Below are 22,500 nucleotides of genomic sequence, written 5' to 3' on the forward strand. Positions count from 1 at the left end.
ACACACACACACACACACACACACACACACACACACACACACACACACACACACACACACACACACACACACACAGAGAGAGAGATTGCTGGCCCCACTACCAGAGTTTCTGAGTCTGTAGGTCTGGGATGGGGCTCAGAATTGTCATGTTCAGCAAGTTCGCAGGTGATGCTGATGCTGCTGGTACATGGACGGTGTGTTGAGAAGTGCTGCTCTCTGCTAACGATTTGCAAATTGGCAGCCTTAGTTTCTCCGCTTAGCCCTTGTCAAGTTTCATTATTCTTGACTGTCAACAAGCAGTCTCCGCTTGGCTTATTCCATTATCATTATTAAGCTTAATATGTATAAAACTAAACTCCTTATTTTTTTCCTGTAATACATCCAAATGGAATCCACTTTTAAACTTTCCTCTTTGTTAGTAGTACTAGCACCCTCTGATCTTAAGTTCTTCAGATCATTTTAATATATCTTCTTTCACATACCATATTCAGTTAATCATAGGTTCCAGTTTTTTCCTTCCCAATCTGGCCCTTATTCATCCTTTTCTCTTCAGTTATACTGCTTATCAACCAGGACTAAAACCTCACCACCTCATTTTTGAGTTAGGTGACAGCCTCCTAGCTTATCAGCTTTGACACTATAGCTTCTTTTCATCTGCAAGGCATTCTGATTTGCTTTAAACAGATCACTGTGCCATTTACTCATTCCATGATCCTTCAATGAAACATAGGAGAGTATCTTCACAACTTGGGATAGACAAAGATCTCTTAGATGAGATACAGAAAACGCTAACAATAAAAGAAAAAATTGGACTTCATCATAATGAATAACTTCTCTTCATCAAAAAAAATTACTAAGAAAGTGAATAGATTAGCCACAGACTAAAGAAATATATTTACTACACAGACATCTGACGAAGGACTTATGTCCTTAAAATTTCTACAAATAAATGCTATAACCAATTACCCAGTTTTAAAAAATGGAAAAAAGACTCAAACATACACTTTACAAAAGAAGATACATGGATAAACATGAATGTAGGTACTTAGCATCTTTAAGTCATCAGGGAAAGGCAATTTAAAAAAACCACCAAATGTGGACAAAGAAGTAGAACAAGAATTGTCATGTCTTACTGGTGAGAAGATAAAATGGTACAACCACTTTGGAAAATTGGCAGTTTCACATAAGCTAAGCATACATCTACCCTGTGATCCTGTAATTCCAACTTCTAGTATTTACCTAAAAGAAATGAAAATATATGCTTATATGTTATAAATGTTTTGTTACCCAAAATAGTAACAGCCTTATTGATAATAGCCTAAAACTGGAAGCAACTTACATGTCTGTCAGTAGGAGAATGGATAATTAAATTGTGACATATTTATACTATGGAAGTCATACACCTCACCAATAAAATACACAGAGCAACATGGTGAGGAGTGGGATCAACTGGAAAGGGTCATTAAGGGAACTTTTCTGGGGAAATAAAAATTAGTTTATCTTTGTTGGGATGGTGGTTACATGTGGATATAAAGTTTTCAAAATTCATCAGACTGAACATTTTAAGATCTGTGCATTTTATTCTTTGTTAATTATACCTGAATAAAAAATAAATTTTTAAATAAAACTATCAGTGGCTCCTTGTTTCCTATCTGGTGTGTATCAGCATACATAAAAAATACTTAGATCAACCTGGTAAGGCTGACTTGGTAAGCTCTGTGAAGACAAGGACAATGTTTGTCTTCTTCATTACTACCAACCCACTACTTAGCTAGCACATAGTCGATATTTGATAAATACTTCTGTGAGTGGATAGTCTTAATGAGCCATGAATGTTTTTCCATCTATTTTATAGTACTTATAATTATCATATACCATGCTATTATATCAATATATTATATTTTATCCAGATCCCTGGTGTTTTCTATTGATGTTATTTGACCTCTTTTTAAAAAAAATTTAAATTAATAAAGTACAGTGGACATCCTTGTAGCTGTTCAAGAAAGTACATTTCCTTAGCCTCAGCAAACACTGAGTGTTACTGTTGTTTTAATCTTTACTAATTTGATAGACAAGAAGTGGTATATTTTTTTATTCTTTTGACTAGAGTGTAAAGATAAAGATAGGATTTCTTTTTAAAGATTTATTTATTTGAGAGACTATGTGAGCAGGGGAAGGGGCAGAGACAGAGATAGAAGGAAAGTCTCAAGCAGACTCCCTACTGAGCACAGAGCCCAACGCAGTGCTTAATCCTGTGGCCCTGAGATCATGACCTGCACTGAAATAAGAGTCGGACGCCCAACCGACTGAGCCACCCAGGCGCCTCTAAAGATAGGGTATTTTTAATGACCGTTAGACTATTAAAAGATTTATCTCCCCTGGAAACAAAATGAAAAGTGGGCTTAAGTCAGTTGCATAGCATTTAGATTCTCATTTATAATTATTATTTTGATGTATTCTAAGAGCAGAAATCTTAAAGTAAGAGAAACCACTGAAGAATGTGCATTTTATCGTAATGTTATTAATAAAATTACTTTTGGGAATTTATTTAAAACAGTAGATATATGTAGCAGGCAGTATGTGTCGGGGTGGGAGAGAGAAACCTTTAAACCAGGAGTAGGAGCAAAGGAATAAATGTTTAATCAACTTTGTCTCTCCCAGAATGGCCAGGGAACAGGGAGTGAGAAGCTGCTCTGAGTAATATTGGTTCAGAAATCATAGCAAGGTCAAATATGCTTCCTACTGCTTTACCTCAAATCTGTATCTTGTATGTATTTGCAGCCCTAAGTAATTTTTTGCCCCTTAGAAACTGTAAGAGTATCACTCAGCAATGATTTTAATTAGTAGCAAACGTCATTTTTTATACAGCATACAGGACAATATAAGGAGGGAAAGAAAGAAAAGAAATGCCTTTAAATAAATTTTGAGGGGTGCCTAGGTGGCTCAGTTGTTAAGCATCTGCCTTCGGCTTAGGTCATGATCCCAGGGTCCTGGGATCAAGCCCCACCTCGGGCTCCCTGCTCAGCCAGGAGCCTGCTTCTCCCTCTCCCACTCCCGCTCCCCCTCCCCCTGCTTGTGTTCCCTCTCTAGCTCTCTCTCTCTCTCTGTCAAATAAATAAAATCTTAAAAAAAAAAGAAAAGAGACTTTTAAAATAAATAAATAAATAAATTTTGATGTGGTTAGCCCTTAAACCTGCCTTATCAGAAAATAGTCTGACACAGGTAAATCTAACACAAATCTGTTTTGAGAAATTGTGGTCTGAACATTGAGGTATTTAAAAAAGACACAAGTTGTCATTTTCTTTTTTAAAGATTTTATTTATTTGACAGAGAGAGAGAGAGCACAAGCAGGGGGAATGGCAGAGGGAGAGGGAGAGGCAGGTTCCCCGAAGAGCAGGGAGCCCAATGTGGGACTCTATCCCAGGACCCTGGGATCATGACCTGAGCCCAAGGCAGACGCTTAACCAACTAAGCCACCCAGGCACCCCAAGTTGTCATTTTTAACTTTATAAATAATAATAATAGCTTAATATATGTTGAGTACTTACCTTGTATTCGATACCATGTTGAGCATTTTATGTGCACTTTCTCGTTTAATCTTCACACCAACCTTCTGAAGTAGATGCTATTACTATCTCCATTTCTAGGTTAGAAAACTGAGACGTTAGAAAGGTTCCATGACATGGCTAGGAATTCCTCCTCTGTCTGGCCCCAGTGCTCTGTAACCATATTCTGTACTGCCTCTCTTAGCCAAGGGATTGCCCCTGGGAATCCTTTAATTATGGGATTCCTCTCATTGAAATAAATTAACTTTTTTTATTTACAGAAATTCATTTTGCCCACAATGTCTTGTCAGTAAAATAATGGACTCTGGCTTATTATTACTTATTAGGACAAAGTATAAGCTATGAAGCCAACTACAAGTTTTGGTAGATGTGATTCTCCTTTTCTTGTGTAAAAATATTCTATTAAGCCAGTTGGCATACTACTGATAGGGAAAAGTCACTTCATTTCTCATTTAACATGGTTCTATTTAGCACCTCTGAAAATATATGTTAATAAGAACTTACTTGCCATGATTGAAGTTTGCTTAAGAGATCTTCTCTTCCAGAGTTGTTCTTGTTTCTCCTCTGCCCCCAAATCCCTTTGCTTCATAGATACAGAAACAGGGACTTTACCTTTTGTACATGGACTATTTGCCTTGGGTTTGTATCCTTCTGTGTCTGTTCCTTTATGAAATTTACATGTATCCTACATGGTAAACAGGATTTAGATAAACAGAATCATGAGGGAACGGTCTCTTTTGTTAGAATATGAAAGCACCCTCCAGAGGCTGAATTAAGAACTTCAGGAGAAGGATCCATTAGGAAAGGCGGTCTGTGCAAATGGATTCTGACATATCCACCCATATTTACTTTTCCCTTGGGGGTTTCTTACTTTCTTATAGCCCCACCAAATTCCAGCTCTGTCATGAATAAAAACCCCTTTCCTTTTCTGTTTCTCCTGTTATAACTAAATTAACCTGAAAAAAATGTTATAATTTAAAAGACAATTAAATGTATTGGTTTCTGTTTTTCTGAAATTTCTAGTTTTAATGAGGCCAAAATCTTCCTTTATTGAGATTGTGCACCCCCTCCCCATTTTTCCTGTGGCACATTACTTCCCCTATCATAACACTTATTATGCTTTTTTGTATTTATGTGTTTGCCTGTTTTTCCCTTACCCCCTCTACCTCCTTTTTCAAAGTTGCACCCCAAGATCTAGCATAATGCTTATTAGTACACATAGTTACTTAATATATATTTTTTGCAATCATTGTGCTTGAATTCTTTCCCTTCCAGGTATCTCCCTTTCTGTAAAGGGTTGGTGAGGCAAGATTTCTTCCTAGAAATAACAGACCTGATTTTTAAAAAGAACTCTCATTCTTTATTCACCAGTAATCTAATAGTATTTTTAACTCTATGGTAACTATTGAGAATGACCCCACTTACTGATAAGAGACAGCAAGGTTGAAAACTAAAGTTTGAAGGTCTCTAATGTTCTAGGCACTTTAATACTGACATCAGCCTGTGAGGATAAGTAGTAGTATTTGTGTTATAGGTGATTAAACTGAGGTTCAGGAAGCTTGAATGGCTTTTCCAGAATCTTATAGCTAGTGTGCGAGTAAGCTGAAATTTGAGTTGATATCTACCTTACTCCAAAATTTCTGCTTTTTCTGTTGATTTCTGATCTCTCTGCAGGAAGGTCAAACATTATAGGATCCTAATGTGCAGAATATTAGCATTTTTGTTTTTTATCTTTAAAATCTCAGTTTAGCTTTGTGTTTTTAAAAAATTTTTTAGATAATTAGCATACACAAAATTCTCCTTTTTAAAATATACAATTCAGTGGGTTTTAGTATATTTACAATGTTGTGCCACCATCACCACTAATTCCAGAACATTTCATCACCCCAAAAAGAAACCCTGAGCCTATTAATAGTCATTCCCCCTTGCCTTCTCTACCTAACCCCTGACAACCACTGATCTGTTTTATGTCTATCTGGATTTGTCTGTTGAGGATATTTCAAATAAAGTGAATTATAGAATATGTGGCCCTTTGTGTATGGTGGCTTTTACTTCGTATGTTTTAAGGTTCATCCATGTTGTAGCATATATCAGTACTTCATTTCTTTTTATATCTGACTTACATTTCATTATATGGATATATAACTTACTACTGTCCATCTTTTTTTTAACTTTTCTTTTTTAGGTTTTACTTATTTAAGTAATCTCTACATCCCATGTGGGCTCAAACTCATGACCCTGAGAGTTAACAGTCACATGCTCTTCCAACTGGGCCAGCCAGGCAACCCTGTTGTCTGTCTTTTCAATTATAAGCATCATAGTGGTTATGGAATGACAGCTCATGGTTTTGATTTGCATTTCTGAGTAATTAGTGATATTGAGCATCTTTTCATATGCCTTTTGGCCATTTGTATATCTTTCTGGGAGAAATGTCTGTTCAAATCTGTTGCCCATTTTAAATTGGATTTCTGTCCTTTTGTTACTGAGTTGTAAGTTATAATTATTATTGAGTTTTAAAAATATATATCCTGGCTACTAGGCCCTTAGCAAATAAATGAGTTCCAATATTTTTTTCTATTTTGTGGATTGTTATTTCACTTTCTTGATAGTGTCTTTTGGTGCACAAAACTTTAATTCTGATAAAGTCTAATTTATTTTTTCTTTGGTTGTCTGTGTTTTACATGTCCTATCTGCGAAGCTATTGCCTAATCCAAGGTCATGAAGATTTCCACATATTTTCTTCTAAGAGTTTTATAGTTCCAACTCTTACATTTAGGTCTTTGGCTCATTTTTATTTTTGTTTGTGGATGCCCACTTGTCTAAGCACCATTTTTTGACTATTCTTTCCCCATTGACTTGTTTTGGTACCCTTGTCAAAAATCAACTGACTATAACACAAAGTCAACAACAACAAAAAACAAATAACGCAGTTAAAAATGGGCAAAGGATTTGAATAAGCATTTCTCCAAAGAACATATATAAATAGCCAAAAAGTACATGAAAATATGCCAATATCACTAATCATTATAGAAATGCAAATCAAGGGGCGCCTGGGTGGCTCAGTAGGTTAAGCACCTGCCTTCAACTCAGGTCAGATCTGAGGGTCCTGGGATCGAGCCCCATGTTGGGCTCCTTGCTCAGCTGGGAGTCTGCTTCTCTCTCTCCCTCTGCCCCTCCTCCCCAATTCGTGCTTTCCCTCTCATTCACTTGCTCTCAAATAAAATCTTTAAAAAAAAAAGAAAGAAATGCAAATCAAAATTACAATGAGGTATCAATCATCTCACACCCATTAAGATGGGCACTATAAAAGAAAAAAGAAAACATGTTGGGAAGGATATGCAGAAATTGTAACCTTGGTGCAGTGTTAGTGAGAGTGAAAACCAGTATGGAGATTCCTTTAAAAATTAAAAATAAAATTACCGTATAATCCAGCAGTCCCACTTCTTGGTATATATCCCAAAAAATTGAAAGTAGAATCTTGGGGAGATATTTACATATCCATGTTTATCACCTCATTGTTCACAATAGTCAAGAGGTAGAAACAACCCAGATGTTCATCAGTGAATTAATGGATAAAAAAATGTGGTATATATATACACAATGGAATATTATTAAGCCTTTAAAAAGAAGGAAATCCACTGAACTGTTTTGATACCCTTGTCAGAAATTGACTAGGAATGCCTGGGTGACTCAGTCGGTTAAGCATCTGGCTCTTTGTTTTGGCTCAGGTCTTGATCTCATGGGTCATGGGATTGAGCCCCACATCTCAGCGGGGAGTCTGCTTAAAGATTCTCTCCCTCTGCCCCTTCCCCCCACTCTCTCTCTCTAAAATAAATATATCTTAAAAAAATTAATTGACTCTAACAAACTCAACATCAGAAACCTCAAATAACCCAATTTAAAAATGGGCAAAGGACTTGAATAAACATTTTGACATATGCTGCAACATGGATAAATACTGAGCACATTATGCTAAATGAAACAGGCTAATCACATAAGACAAAAACTGTGATTTTACTTACAAGAGGTGTCTAAGATAGGCAAATCATAGAAACAGAAAGGAGAATGATGGTTGTGAGGGACTGGAGTTGGGGGAGAAAGAAAGGTGTTCAGTGGGTATAAAATACTAGTTTGCAAAATGAAAAAGGTCTGGAGATCATTACACAATAGTGTGAATATAGTTAACACTACTGAACTATACATTTAAAAATGGTTAAGATGGTAAATTTTGTGGGTTTTTTGCCTCAATTAAATTTTTTTAATCAATTGTTATAGGTGTAGGGGCTTATTTCTGAGCTCTCAATTCTATTCCATTGGTCTATAGGTCTAGCCTTATGCCAGTGCCACATAGTATTGATTACTTGACACACAGTTTTATAGTAAGTTCTGAAATAAGGAATGGTGAATCCTCCAATTTTGGAGGGTTTTTTTTCAATATTATTTTGGCTATTCTGTTTTGGCTTTCATTTTTCATATGAATTTTAGGATGGGCTTGTCACTTTCTGCACAAAAGGCAGCTGGAATTTTAATAGAATGCATTGAATTTGTGGACCAATTTGGAGAATATTGCCATCTTTATTTTTTTTTTTTAAGATTTTATTTGTTTATTTGACAGAGAGAGAGAGCGAGAGCAGGAACACAAGCAGGGGGAGTGGGAGAGGGAGAAGCAGGCTTCCTGCCGAACAGGGAGCCCGATGCGGGGCTCAATCCCAGGACCCTGGGATCATGAGCTGAGCCGAAGGCAGACGCTTAACGACTGAGCCACCCAGGTGCCCCTATTGCCATCTTTAAAAAATATATATTTTATTTGAGAGAGAGAGAGAGCAAGCGAGCACAAGCAGGGGGGAGGGGAAGAGGGCAGAGAGAGGAGCAGACGCCCTGCTCTGAGCAGAGAACCCAATGTGGGACTTGATCCCAGGACCCTGAGATCATGCCCTGAGCTGGAGGCAGGTGCTTAACCAACTGAGCCACCCAGGCACCCCAAGAATATTGCCATCTTAACAACATTCGGTCCTTCAAGTACGAATGCCTTTCCACTTACTTCAGTCTTTAATTTATGTCAGTGATGCTTTGTAATTTTCTTGTACAAGTACACTTCTTTTATTAAATATGTTCCTATCTCAGGTTAATTTTTATCATTTACAATAGGCCAGTCTCAAAAAGACTTGACACTAAAGTTTTCATCATGTTGATGGTACTGTGTTTCTTTGGCACACTACCACTATGACATATGTGTTGCAATTCATGTTCTCTCTCTCCCTCCTACCCCCATGTATACACAGTCTTCTTCCAAGCATCTTCTCCTCCATCTCTCCCAAGATATTAAAGGTTGTTGTTTGACTTTCTTCATCTTCATCTTCTAGATACAGAAGTCTCATTTCTGATACCATCCACATTCTTAAAAATTTATATCTGTGATAGTTAAGCCAAGATTTGTGGCTCTCCGTATGAATGTATGTTTTGATTATAGATTGCATCAACCTGGTGTCTTCTTTGTACAAAAGTGAAATGAAAGATAGTTTATCTCAGAGCCAAATGGCCAGAAGTAATCTTTTATCTATAGGATCATAAAATAGTTGGGAAGTTTTTTTGCAGCTAAAAGAGTTTCACAGTCTCAAGCTACAAATACTGGTTTCATACCTCATGACAACTGTAATCATAGGGTATTTCTATGTGTAATATTTAAAGCTAGAATGTAGAAATGCACAAAAAAAGAGAGAGAAAGAACAAGATTCAAAAACAGTGGCTATCAGACATCAGAGTGCAAAGTATTGTAAGGGTTAGGTGCAAATCCCATTTGCAGAGATCACAAATCTAGGTTTTCTTGTAGAGTCCTGGATTCACAGGTGGTCCAGAAACTGTATTTTGACAAAATTGCTCTGTAGTATTAAAAATGTACCCTGCTTGGGACCACTCAGTGTGAACACAAATCATAACTTAGTAGCCTTGAAGGAGTAAGAAGCATGAGATTCAGGGGACATCTTAAAGTTTGAGGTGCTTTTGGTACATTCACAATAAACCTTGATGGTTTAGACTTGAATTATAGCAGTTGAGGCCACAGATTTAACATGGGAATGAAAATAACCACACTATATTGTGAATTTTGTATAGCCCTACCTGAATTAGGTATGTTTCCCCCACGTTCTGTTAGTATGATTCTTCACTTTGCCATTCTTGCTAATTAACATGCATACTTCCAATGGTCAAGTCAGCTATAGTTTACTAATTTCTAAAGGTTGACTCTGGTAGAAGAGACAGGTAACTAGGGTCTGAAAGAATCGTATATACTTCTGGATGTTTATTTACCTAATCTTTAAGTTAACTTTCAGCTTAATTCATTTCTATTCATTGATCCACCCAGCATCTAATGAGCATCTGCTTATGCCAGGCGCTGTTATAAGTGGTGCTGGGAATACTACAGTGAACAAAATATTTAAAAAGTTCCTTGCCCTAAAAAAATAATAATAATAATAATAAATAAATAAATAAATAAAAAGTTCCTTGCCCTAATAACTGGGTAAGTAGGTTCATCAATCCTGGGTGGAAGACCATATTAAGAACATAAGTGCTATGAAGAGTCTATGTGAGGGAATAGAGAGTGCCAGAAAATGGGAAGAGGTATTTTTTTCTTTTGAAGATGGTGAACAGTAGGGGGCATCTGGGTGGCTCAGTTGGTTTAGCCTCTGACTCCTGATTTCCACTCAGGTGATGATTTCAGGATTGTGGGATCAAGCCCCATGTCAGGTTCCTCTCTCAGCAGAGTCCGCTTGTCCCTCACCCTCTGCTGTCCCCCCACGCATGCGTGCTCTTTCCATTTTTTTAAGAAAAAAAGATGGTGAACAGCATTTAAGCAGAAAGATTTTAGCACTTGTTCAGTTTTTGGCATATGCCATAAAATGGTAGTGTGCCATCTGAAAAGGATCATCTACTTACTGAACTTTAGAGTTGTTAAAAACAACAGAACTTTCTTCTGATGAAGTCTAGTTGATGCAGAAATTCAACATATAAGAGGTCATGATGCAGCTGTGGTTGAAATACAAATTGAAGGGTCCACAGCTTCCATGTTCCTTCATCTCTTTCCACCCTTTCCTCTCTTAGCACCTCGGGGGCTCCGTTAGGGAACCCAGAACATGGGGGAAACTACTCATCAGTTTGCAGATGAGTAAATTAAAGCTAAGAGACCTTAAGTAGCTGCCTGTAGTCACTTAGACAGTTCTTAGCCTAAAGCTCTTTCCATCTTACCATCCATTCAGAAAATGTTTGAGCATCTGTGTCAGTGCTATGCTACGAGAGTTCTGTGAATATTTCCGGGAACAAAGAAAGACAAGCCCTGGGGCGCCTGGGTGGCTCAGTTGTTAAGCGTCTGCCTTCAGCTCAGGTCATGATCCCAGGGTCCTGGGATCAAGCCCCACATCAGGCTCCCTGCTCAGCAGAAAGCCTGCTTCTCCCTCTCCCGCTCCTCCTGCTTGTGTTCCCTCTCTTGCTGTCTCTCTCTGTCAAATAAATAAATAAATAAATAAAATCTTTTAAAAAAAAAGAGAAAGACAAGTCCCTGATCTCAAGAAGTTTTTATTATAGTGGGAGGAGATAAGAAAAATAGACAATTTATAATATAGGGTAGAGTGTGGTAATAGCATCTGTCCATGTGGCAGCTCAGGGAAGGCTCTGCAGGACCTGGTTTCTTAAATAATAAATTAGAGTTTGACCAGTTAAGAGGAACTGCACTCATATACTTAAATGAAGATAACTCCAAAATGCAGTCATTATCAGGGTGCTTTCAGCTATAAATAACAAAGGCCATCCTAATACATAATAGTAAGAGCCAAAGTATATGTCTCTAGGGTTGTTTAATTCAGTGTTCCTGGTTTTGTTTTTTGTTCTTTGTTTTTTAAGATTTTATTTATTTATTTATTTGTCTGTTTGTTTGTTTGTTTGAGAGAGAGTGTGCCAGAGGGGAAGGGCAGAGGCAGAGGGAGTGGGAAAGAATCTCAAGCCGACTCCCCTCTGAGTGCAGAGCCTGATGTGGGGCTCAAACTCACGATCTGGAGATCATGACCTGAGTCAGATGCTTAACTGACTGAGCCATCCAGGCACCCCTCAGTGTTCCTGTTTAATTCAAGGTTGTGATCAAGAAGAAGGGTTTTTCTCATCTTTCCCCACTTCCATTCTTTTGGCCACAAAATGGCTGCTGGAGTTCCAGGAGTAATATCCAGACATAGTGTCCAGTAGAGACTCCCTTCTTTTCTCTGTTTAAGAGCCAAAGGAACCATCAGAATCTTTTTCTAAAACTGCTAGGAGGCTTCCCCTCATGCCCCATTGACCAGAACTGGTTTACATGCCCATTCTCTAACCAGTTGCCAGCTAGAGAATGGGATTATTATGGTTTACTCAGATTAATTGGGATTCATCCTGCTGTTTTCTCCTTTTTATTCATTGAAAGATTTTTTTTTTTAAAACAGAGCCTTTTTGCTGAACATAGAAGATATTCCCATACAGTTGTTACATGCTCATCACATAGAGATTAATTGCATATATTATCCTTTTTTTAATAAGCACATTAAGAATTTAAGAAATCCCAGAGTCACAGTGAGCCAAAAGTGTTAGGATAAGTATATCCCAATTGTTCTAATTTGCTTTAAGGTTGTCTGCTTGTCATAACACCTATCGGTTCAGTTTCCTCATAACCTTCCAATTACTGCTAGAGTCAGAAATCTTGTTAATCCCTGAAGTACTGTCTGAACCTGATTTTCATTTATTTGCTGCAAAAGGAATGCCCATTTCTCTAGGTTTTATTTCCTTTTATACACACACATGCACACACACACAGACACACATGTGGTTTGATGTATACAAATGCCATTTTATTGTAGTGACTGCAAAATGAATGGAGTTTTTCAGACAGTGGTTCTGTGGGGTCCTTATAGGAATAATTTGTAGCATAATACTCCATTTACTTGGGGCACCTGGGTGGCTCAGTCGTTAAGCATCTGCCTTCAGCTCAGGTCATGATCCCAGGGTCCTGGGATCAAGCCCCGCATCGGGCTCCCTGCTCCACGGGAAGCCTGCTTCTCCCTCTCCCATTCCCCCTGCTTGTGTTCCCTCTCTCACTGTGTCTCTCTCTGTCAAATAAATAAACAAAATCTTTAAAAAAAAAAATGCCCCATTTACTTGATAAGAATTTAAATTTCACAAAGTTCTCTCTGTAGGAGTCACTTCTTATAATTTGAATCTAGACTCCAAAGCTAACTTACTACAGATGTTTTTCCAGGTATTGAAGCTTATTAGAATAAAAGAGGTGTAATTATGTCTTATAAAGTAAGAAACTGTTGACCATATAGTAATACTGTCTAAACTAATTATTTTTACTGTGAATCTGAAACTTCTTTGACATTGCAGGGGATTTACAGCAAACATTTTCCTTACACTTCCTGAAATTCTTTTCTCCTCTGGTTTCCAACCTAGAAGATGTAAACAGGAACTTTTTTTATTATTCTCACTCCCCTCGTATCAGTGGGATAGGTGGTCAACACGTGCTCAGTTATCAGTCGGTCTGCAGAGTTATCTCAGACATTTTCATCCTTTCAGTTAATGTGCCATCATTTTCAAAGTCCTTTAGTTCAGTGCTTCTGCAAGTTTGACATGCCTATGAAATGCCTGGGGATCTTGAAAATGCAGATTCTTAGGTTCTACATTTCTGATAGACAGCCGAGTGATGTGACCACACTTTGAGGAACAGTTATATTCTTTATCCTATACAGTCCCATGAAATCAAACAAGAACAGGGAAATTTGAAGTCTATTATGTACATTAAAGAGATGGGGATCTCTTTTGGAGTACGGATTAGATATTTAGACACTAAGCAGTTAGACTAGAGTTTACTTTTTTTTGGTATTTCTTCTTTCTCCCTCCTTCTGCCCCCCTGGGCCCCCCCCCCCCGGCCACTAACTTCCTTAATAGCTCCATTCTAATAACTTTATTCAAAGAATTCTGAAGAGTTGGGAATTTTGGATTTTCTAGAGTTCATTTTTTGGCCTTGAATGAATATTGTTTATAGGATATATTTCAGTTTGTACATTGTTTTGTATTAATTTTAGTACTAATAATTCTAGTGTTATTTATTGTCATTTGTGAAAGAACTGGATTAATTAATGTTTATGTCATCCATAAGAGGATAATCTTATCTTCTGTAGCCTTATTTCTTTCTCTTTTAGAACACTATAAATTGACATTAATTTGCAGTGATAATGTTTGGAAATGGAAAAAAGAAATGTGATATTTTAAAGTCATTCTTTGGCACTATGGGCAATTCTAATAGACATGAGAGTAAACCTGCAAGGGAAGAGACTGGAAATGACCTCAGTGTTTTTCAGTGCCTCCTGGATTTATGGAACATCCATACCATGAACAACATGAGAGGAACTAACTTAGTAAAGGCCGAGTCCTTAATGTTGACTGAATGATGTTAAATCACTAAGTGAACTAACCCTAGATCCTCCTTTGTGTAAGTTGCATCATTTTATGAATATTGACATATGGTTCTTGCCAGCAGTTACATTCAGTCACAGGCAAGATCTTATGCTGAATTTTTTAAAAGACCTAGATTCAAACAAAAAATTACGTAGGTTGTATATAAGAATCTAATATTATCATATGTAACAGTTTTAAAGATTTTAAATACAGTTTGATATTACAAACTAGAATGAACAGATTTGAGAGAGTTTTAATGTTCAGCAAAGATACTATAAGTGGTAGTATAACTTGGCTTTAGTGCTGGGTTGAGCCATTTTTAAGGATTTTTAGAAAATATAATCAGAATTTAGTAGCTAGGAGGTAGTTGAGTGGCTAGATGGACGTGAAGTGTAGAAAAAAGTTAAAGTTCTTATTAAAGTATGAAGGGTTTTTTTTGAAGTTGTATTTATTTAAGTAATCACTACACCCCACATAGGGCTCCAACTCATGACCCCCAAAATCAAGAGTCATACACCTTCCGACTGAACCAGCCAGGTGCCCCTTAAAATATATTAGAGAAAACTATCTCAGGAGCTTATTTTAAGTTGTAAGAATTTAGTTTTATGTAGAATATCAAATAGCACCATTGGGATTGTCCTATTTCCTACTATAAAGGTAAGTATTGTTTTGTGACACCTATGTCAGTTTGATTATGTGTATAAAAACAATATGTCTGTGCACCATATGTTTGAATCAAGAATAAAATCAATTTCTTCCTGTGGGTAATGTTCAAAAAAAGTTTGAAAGCTGTTGTATTAGAACACAATAGAATGGAAGATTTAAATCCAGTATGGAGAGCTTTCAGTTTAAATGATGGACTTAGCCAGTACAGGAAGCTCCATTCTTATTCCTAATATATAGAAACACCAGAAAAAATAACCAGAAAAGGATGGTCTTGATGATGGTGTGGTGTTTTTAGAACACACAGAAGGACTTAAAAGCAAGTAAGGGATTTTCTAGGTGCCAAAAACAAAGAGGAAACTCAGTGAGAGTAGAGAGTGAAATCAATAGAGTATGGCCCTCAGGGAAATAACCCAGCTAATATATGGCCTAGAGGCCTTGGCAGGCATAGGAATAGGAGTCAAGGCATAGGCCCTAGACTGCAGGTGCTGGAATGAGGCTCACTCATAAAGCCTAGAAAAAGCTATCCTTCCCATGATCAGATACTAGAAAACCTCCCATTCCTAGCCATCTGGACAAAGGAAGAACCTGTACTGTCAGGAATTCGAGACTAGGACGGCACTATAAGAAGTAGGGGGCCTTAATTTGCATTACCAATAACCTAGTGCAGAAGCACTAAGCTTTTAAATGATCCAGACCCCACGACTCTCCATAGGTCTTTCCCTGGAAGAACAAGCACAAAACTATCCCGTAGACCATCTCTAAACACAGGGGACCACTTGGAGCTTGATTGCTGCTGCCAAATGACCACACCCCCCAAAGCAGCACAGCACATATACAGGAACCAACTGTTGTGAGAGGCTGCTAGCAGATGATTAATGGTGAGAGGCAGAGTTTTACCCAGGAAACAGGAAGTAATTAGGGCATCCCAGAAAGAACTTTTAAATTAATCTGTTTAAAATATGGAAAGGGACTAAGAATTCATGGAGCGCCTGGGTGGCTCAGTTGTTAAGCGTCTGCTCTCAGCTCAGGTCATGTTCCCAGGGTCCTAGGATCGAGCCCCGCATTGGGCTCCCTGCTCGGTGGGAAGCCTGCTTCTCCCTCTCCCACTCCCCCTCCTTGTGTTCCGTCTCTTGCTGTGTCTCTCTCTGTCAAATAAATAAAAAACAAAATCTTTCAAAATAAATAAAATAAAATATGGAAAGGGACTAAGAATTCATTAAATGAGTAAAATATTACTTAAAAAGAGCAGGTAGATTTGAAGGAGAAACTAATATAATTTTTAGAAATAAAATTAGGGGCACCTGGGTGGCCATTCAGTTAAGCATCCAACTCTTGATTTTGGCTCAGGTCATGATCTCAGGGTCATGGGATTGAGCCCTGTGTTATGCTTGAGATTCTCTCCTTCTCTCTCTGCTCCTCCCCACCCCCTCAAATAAATAAATAAATCTTGGGATGAGGGAGAAATATGTGGACATGCTTTAAAAAAAAGAAATTAGTATCTGGGAAAAGAAATACAGTGTAAATGAACCTATCAAATTATGGAATCTGGCATTTCAAGACTTGCTAAGAAGGTCAGATTATAAGAGCAAAGGTAAATTTGAGACATGATCTTTTAGAAATCTAATAGTAATTTAATATTAAAGATCTCATTCTGCCAAACAATCTAACCTCACAACCTGCCAGTGTATCTCAAAGTGTCATCCTTTTTGTCTTAAAACTGATTGTCCTTGCTTTGTCCCCTTGCTTATGGAATCATTATCAGAGAGAAAATACGACTAGTGGCAATTCCTCTTCCCGTTTGTCACTCATAGACTTTAGGGAAATGAACTTGGCTCTGGCTCCTTATCAAGAGAAAGATGGGTCCCCTTGCAGTAATCTGTTTATATAAATTTGCAAAATGAATATTATCAAAGTCTTTACAGTTTAACTCTTTGGAAGTGTACCATCTTTACTGTTTTGTCTCCCCTCATATATTTGATATTCTATGACAATATCATCATTATCATTTTATTATTTTGGCCTCTAACAACTGGATAGTTTTCTTTAGACATTTGCTAACATTTGTATATGGAGATTATTATTGAGTCACTTTGACAGACTGTACTTGAAATTGTTTTTCTAGTAGCGGTACTGAGCTCAACTTTGATTTTCCATATTCCTCATGTGCCGGTAGCACACATTTTTAGATGACTAACTATAGTTTGGGGTATGGTTTGTAGCAATAGAATAGACATTTTTCTGCAAAAAGGTAACTGGTCCCAATGGGGTTCAAACTTGTGATCTTGGCCTCATTATCACACTTTTGTAACCATCAGACCTAATAGATATTATTATATGTATTTCAGTCTGTAATCTCGAAATTGAGTGCTGTTTTTTCATTACCCAAGGTTTATTTCAAATATGTAATTAAAAATCACTTTGGGACATTTCTCACTTTTGTTTGATAGTAAAAGTAACAAAAGTAAAGCAGACAGCCAAAGAACCTAACTCACTTTTCATCTTCCCTGTGTTTTCTATGACAGTGAAAGTCACAAAAGTGAAGCTTGCAGGCAAAGAGCCTAACTCACTTTACGGAGAGTGCTCTGGTACCTTTTTCTTTTAGTGAGGCTATAGCAGGTCTGATGTCAGTCACTTTAGAGACCTTTAGACCTCAGTGCTCATTTATTGCTAAAATGTACCAGCTCTGCTTCTGCATTATGAAGATCATCTGTCAACACTTTGAGATATTCTCCTTTGTTATTAAGCTTGTGATGCTCTACACTGTCAGGTTTTTTGCCAATTATAGTTAAGGTACAATGGTGTATTCACCAGATCAAAGTCTCACATTGGCGGTAGAGGAATGATTTGTAAGTCTTTATTCATCTGAATTGTACAATAGAACACCTGAGGAATGCAAATAATCCCTCTGAGGACTCTGCAGGAAAGGCTGTTAAAATGACAGGGTAGAACTATTGTTATTCTGAATTGATGTTTTAGCCAAAGTAATTATTTCTTATCTTGTTGTTTCATAACAGTTCTGGTTTTATTAGTTATGTTGACCATATTTATGAAACAAAATGTGCTATGATATTTTTATATTATCCTTTTACCTCGGCTTGTTTTATTTCATTTTCAATGAATCTGTATTTGGTATAGATCTTTATATATATGTGTGTGTGTGTGGGTGGGTGCGCATGTGTGTGTGCGCGCGCGCGCACGCGTGTATGTATATACTTGATTCTGACTTATATAATAAATGTATGTTAGTAAACCGTATTGTTTTGTTTGAACAGTGTAAGTCTGTGAAGTAACTTAGAATCTCATAATGTTATAGGCAGAATTATCAGTTTAATTTTCCCTTTTTTGGGGTGCCTGGCTGGCTCAGTCTGTGGAGTGTGCAACTCTTGATCTCAGGGTTGTGAGTTCGAGCCCCATGTTGTGTGTAGAGATTACTTAAAAAATAAAATCTTTAAAAAAATAGCAAAAATAAAAACAGATTTTCCCATTTTCCTTAACCTGTCCTTTATAATTTTGAATAAGAAAATATCTGGTTTGGATTTCCTATTTTAAAGGACACATACTTTATTCCAAAATAAATCTTAGGAATTGGTCCATTCTTTCAACATGTGACCAAAGGAAAAAAAAAATATTATGAAGATCAAAAACTACTGATAACATTAAATAAGTAAATTCTAGGTTAGCCTTATATAACAAACATGTACAAACTATTATGTGACTTTTTCATTCCCTTATCCCATCCTAAACCCTACTTGGTAAGCCATATTCTTAATTTTATAATAACTGAATCCCCTGCCATTTTCTTTGATGAATTTGTGGTTTAGTTTTTGTGTTTCTTTTCCCCTATTGTGACATTTACTTTGATTATTTAAAGAATTCCTGCCAGTTTTTTGCCATAATAGCTATTAAAACCTTGGTATAAATGTGGGAAGCTCGTAGAATTATATAAGACTATGGTATGCATTCATATTTTTAACATAAGTTTCTGTGAAATCTATATTCACTTACACACTAAACCCTATTCCAGAATCATAGGCATAGGGGCGGTGCCTGGGTGGCTCAGTCAGTTAAGTGTCTGCCTTCGGCTTAGGTCATAATCCCTGGCTTCTGGGATGGAACCCCGCATGGGGGCTCCCTCTCCATCTGCCCCTACCCACCCCCCGCCTTGTTCTTTCTCTTTTTCAAATAAATAAATAAAATCTTTAAAAAAAAAAGAATTATAGGCATATAATCTATAATTATCTGAGAATGAAAATTAGCAATAGTAACTACTGTTATTATTAACAGTAATAATCATAATAGTAATGCTGTTTCCTGTATGCCAGGCTTTTCCGGGTTCATTACAATATAATGTGTACTACAATTATCTTCACTTTTATGGGTGAGGAAACTGAGATTTAGAAGGGTTTGATAACCTGCCCAGAAATAAAGAGCTAGCAAAGTAGTAGTAGAATCAGAACCTGGTTAATGTAGTCACTACACTTATTTCATTTATGTTCTAACTACTGCTTTGCCAAAATAACCCATGATCTGGAAGGGAAAAAAAAAAAATCACTCAATAACATCTTTTCTGGTAACAACCTGGTGTCTATTCCCTAACTGATTGGGCTTTCCAAACCCTTTGTGATTAAAGGAATTTATTTCCTCTGCAGTTCTCTTATTTGTGCTCCTGCGAAAGTAAGAACAGTGTAGATACAATCAACTAGGTTTGTAAATGTGCATTTCTGGATGTGTTTGTTTTGATAACAAAAATCTCCCTCAAATTCTTAATCTCAGGAAATAAACGGAGGGTTGCTGGAGTGGTGGGGGTGGGAAGGGGTGGGGTGGCTGGGTGACAGACATTGGGGAGGGTATGTGCTATGGTGAGCGCTGTGAATTGTGCAGGACTGTTGAATCACAGACCTGTACCTCTGAAACAAATAATACATTATATGTTCAAAAAAAAAAAAAAAAAAAAAAAAAAGAAGATAGCAGGGGGGGAAGAAGGAAGGGGGGGGAATCGGAGGGGGAGACGAACCATGAGAGACGATGGACTCTGAGAAACAAACTGAGGGTTCTAGAGGGGAGGGGGTCGGGGGATGGGTTAGCCTGGTGATGGGTATTAAAGAGGGCACGTTCTGCGTGGAGCACTGGGTGTTGTATGAAAACAATGAATCATGGAACACTACATCAAAAACTAATACTAATGATGTAATGTATGGTGATTAACATAACATAATAATAATAAAAAAAAAATCTCCCTCAAAGCCAGGTACAACTGTAAGCTCTTGTTAGTCCAAGAGGGAACTGACCTAGGCATATAAATGTCTGGGTGGAACAAATGATTTATTTGGCAAAAACTCTTCAAAATTAGCTGGCACTTCTTAGGCATGGTTCCTATACAAACAGAACTTAATGTTTTTGCTTCCTAAAAATTTACTTTGTAAAGTAAAGAAAATAATCATAAAATTGAGGTTTTCAAGGACACAGGTGTTAATGCTGAACAAATGTAGTGTAACTTTAAAAAAGTTTTATAATATTTGTATAATGGTTCGTATAGATAATGTGCTAAAGTAAAACTAGATTACAGTAAAATCTTATGGCACATACCTGAAGAAATTGCTGCCTGTTAATGCCTTGACCTTGGAAAGCTATACACAAAAAGATGGCATCATAAAACCGTGCAATTCTTATGAATATGTATGTGCTACTTGATAATAATGAATGTGGTACAGTCATGCATGCACTACAAGATAATGTTGTGCCCTTTTTTGTCTACAGGTTGATAAAAATTAAAGAGTGGGTGGACAAGTATGACCCAGGTGCCTTGGTCATTCCTTTTAGTGGGGCCTTGGAACTCAAGTTGCAAGAATTGAGCGCTGAGGAGAGACAGAAGTATCTGGAAGCGAACATGACACAAAGGTTAATTAGCATTCATTTTCCCTACACTTTATTATCAACTATTTCCTTGCAGTAATTTAATTGCTTGCGCTGATAGAATAATAAATGACAGAGTAATTACCATTATAAAGAGGGAATCTTCTCCTTTCTTTACCATGAGACAGAGTGAAAAGATTTATTTTAAATTAAGTTTTTAACTGTCATCTGTCATCTCTGTACAGTGTTTTAATTATAACATAGGTATTAGTTATGTATATTTTTGAGAGGGAATGATCGCCAAAACTCTTTCGTCATGTTCAGTGGGGGAGGGGAAAGGGTGAATCAGTTGCCTTAATTTTTTCTGAGTAACACTAATATATTGTTTAAACATTAGATTTCAGTCAAATAATTTCGCTCTTATGACCTATGTCCTGGAAATAATTAATATTGGAGGAAAATAGTCGTAGAATGGGTAGATCAAATTTTTCTTTTTTTTAATAGTAAACAATTTAAAATGATATATTCAGACTAATACAATTAAAACCAATTTTAGAAGGGATTTTTTTAGAAACAGTTATATGCTTTCAGGCCTCTTCAAGTGTGTTATGAAAGATGAATGGTCATTTACTAATATCTTTAACATTTCTGCTTGAACTGAATAATTTTAGCTCTATACTGATCTCTGGCACAATCAACTTATATGTTGGGTGAATTTGTTTCATTTTATTTCAGCGCTTTGCCAAAGATCATTAAGGCTGGGTTTGCAGCACTCCAACTAGAATACTTTTTCACTGCAGGCCCAGATGAAGTACGTGCATGGACCATCAGGGTAAGATTCATACTTATTCATCAGCTATATCCAGTTCCACACTATTGAATTCAGATTGATATCACTGACTTTGAAGTTTGTCATGGTGGCGGTTAGCTAGTCATTACAGATGAGGTTTTTGTCCAGGATAACTTTAATTATTTGTGAGCTGCTGAACAGTGAAAGTGGAGCGGCATTGATTGAGGCAGGTAACAATTGATTCTGCCTATTACATAGTCTGAATTTCTTCATCCTGTAGAATCTGTCTACCCTCCTCCTGTGGTCAGAGATAAGACGCACCAGTATTGTGCTTGCTTAATCTGTGTGACTGGGTTTGTCTGCAGTGAAATTGATGTTGCTTTTCATTTTGTATTCGCTAAGTTTGTTTGGGTTGCGGGTGGTTCTTTCCTCCTTTGCTTTGCTCGGATTACATTTTCAGCAATAAAAGCAATATGACATCATTATGCTCTTCATAGATACACAGTTGGGCTCAAAGAGCTAAACTCAATGTGTAATAATTCATGCTTTTTTATTTGAATTCATAGAAGTGGTGTTTATTTTTGCGGTGTTATATATTCAATCTTCTTTAAAAATGTGATATGTACTTTAAATATTGATGTATACTGATTATGATGAGAAAGAATGACTAATTTATTCCCAGAGGACAATAGAAACTGTGAACTGTAATGGCTTGCTTTTAAATGTAAATATATTGTAATATGGTAGTTACTATTGAAAAATATTTTGAAATATATGTAGTCCCAAGTAGTGTTACGGAATATAAAAATAATGTCAGAACTTTCAGAAATATTCATTGTCTTATAGATTCTTTTATTATGCTTTTTTTAGTATATGCTCCATGATAATTTTAGTGCTGTTTTGATTTGTTTTCACTGACTATCATAATTTATTGTTACATTTATTTTGATTTAATATGGATAGAATCACGGAGGCAGTTCAACATAACGTTAAATGTGTTGTATGAATATGAGATTCACTTTTATTCCTTCTTCCCTTTGTAAAAAAATGTTTGATTGACTTCTAACCAAGGTCCTTTTATATAGACTTAGGAAATAATGTCAAAGCAAATCCAAGTTGGTAAACAAATTGCCACGGTTTATTTTCACTATATATTTT

At 36.8% G+C, this 22,500-nt stretch overlaps 1 protein-coding gene across 2 annotated transcripts in view; it reads left to right on the forward strand.

The window, feature by feature from the left end:
• The window catches only part of OLA1 (Obg like ATPase 1), a 189,498-nt gene that overhangs the window by 162,103 nt on the left and 4,895 nt on the right, over positions 1 to 22,500 (forward strand). For both annotated transcript variants that reach the window (XM_025850090.2, XM_025850099.1), the window contains 2 exons: positions 20,457 to 20,597; positions 21,288 to 21,384. In XM_025850090.2, the coding sequence (XP_025705875.1) occupies positions 20,457 to 20,597; positions 21,288 to 21,384 (238 nt within the window). The remainder of the gene's footprint in view (positions 1 to 20,456; positions 20,598 to 21,287; positions 21,385 to 22,500) is intronic.

Source organism: Callorhinus ursinus, unplaced genomic scaffold (genome assembly GCF_003265705.2).
Source record: "Callorhinus ursinus isolate GAN/ISIS: 27379988/994484 unplaced genomic scaffold, GSC_fseal_2.0 scaffold2, whole genome shotgun sequence".
Lineage (NCBI taxonomy): Eukaryota > Metazoa > Chordata > Mammalia > Carnivora > Otariidae > Callorhinus > Callorhinus ursinus.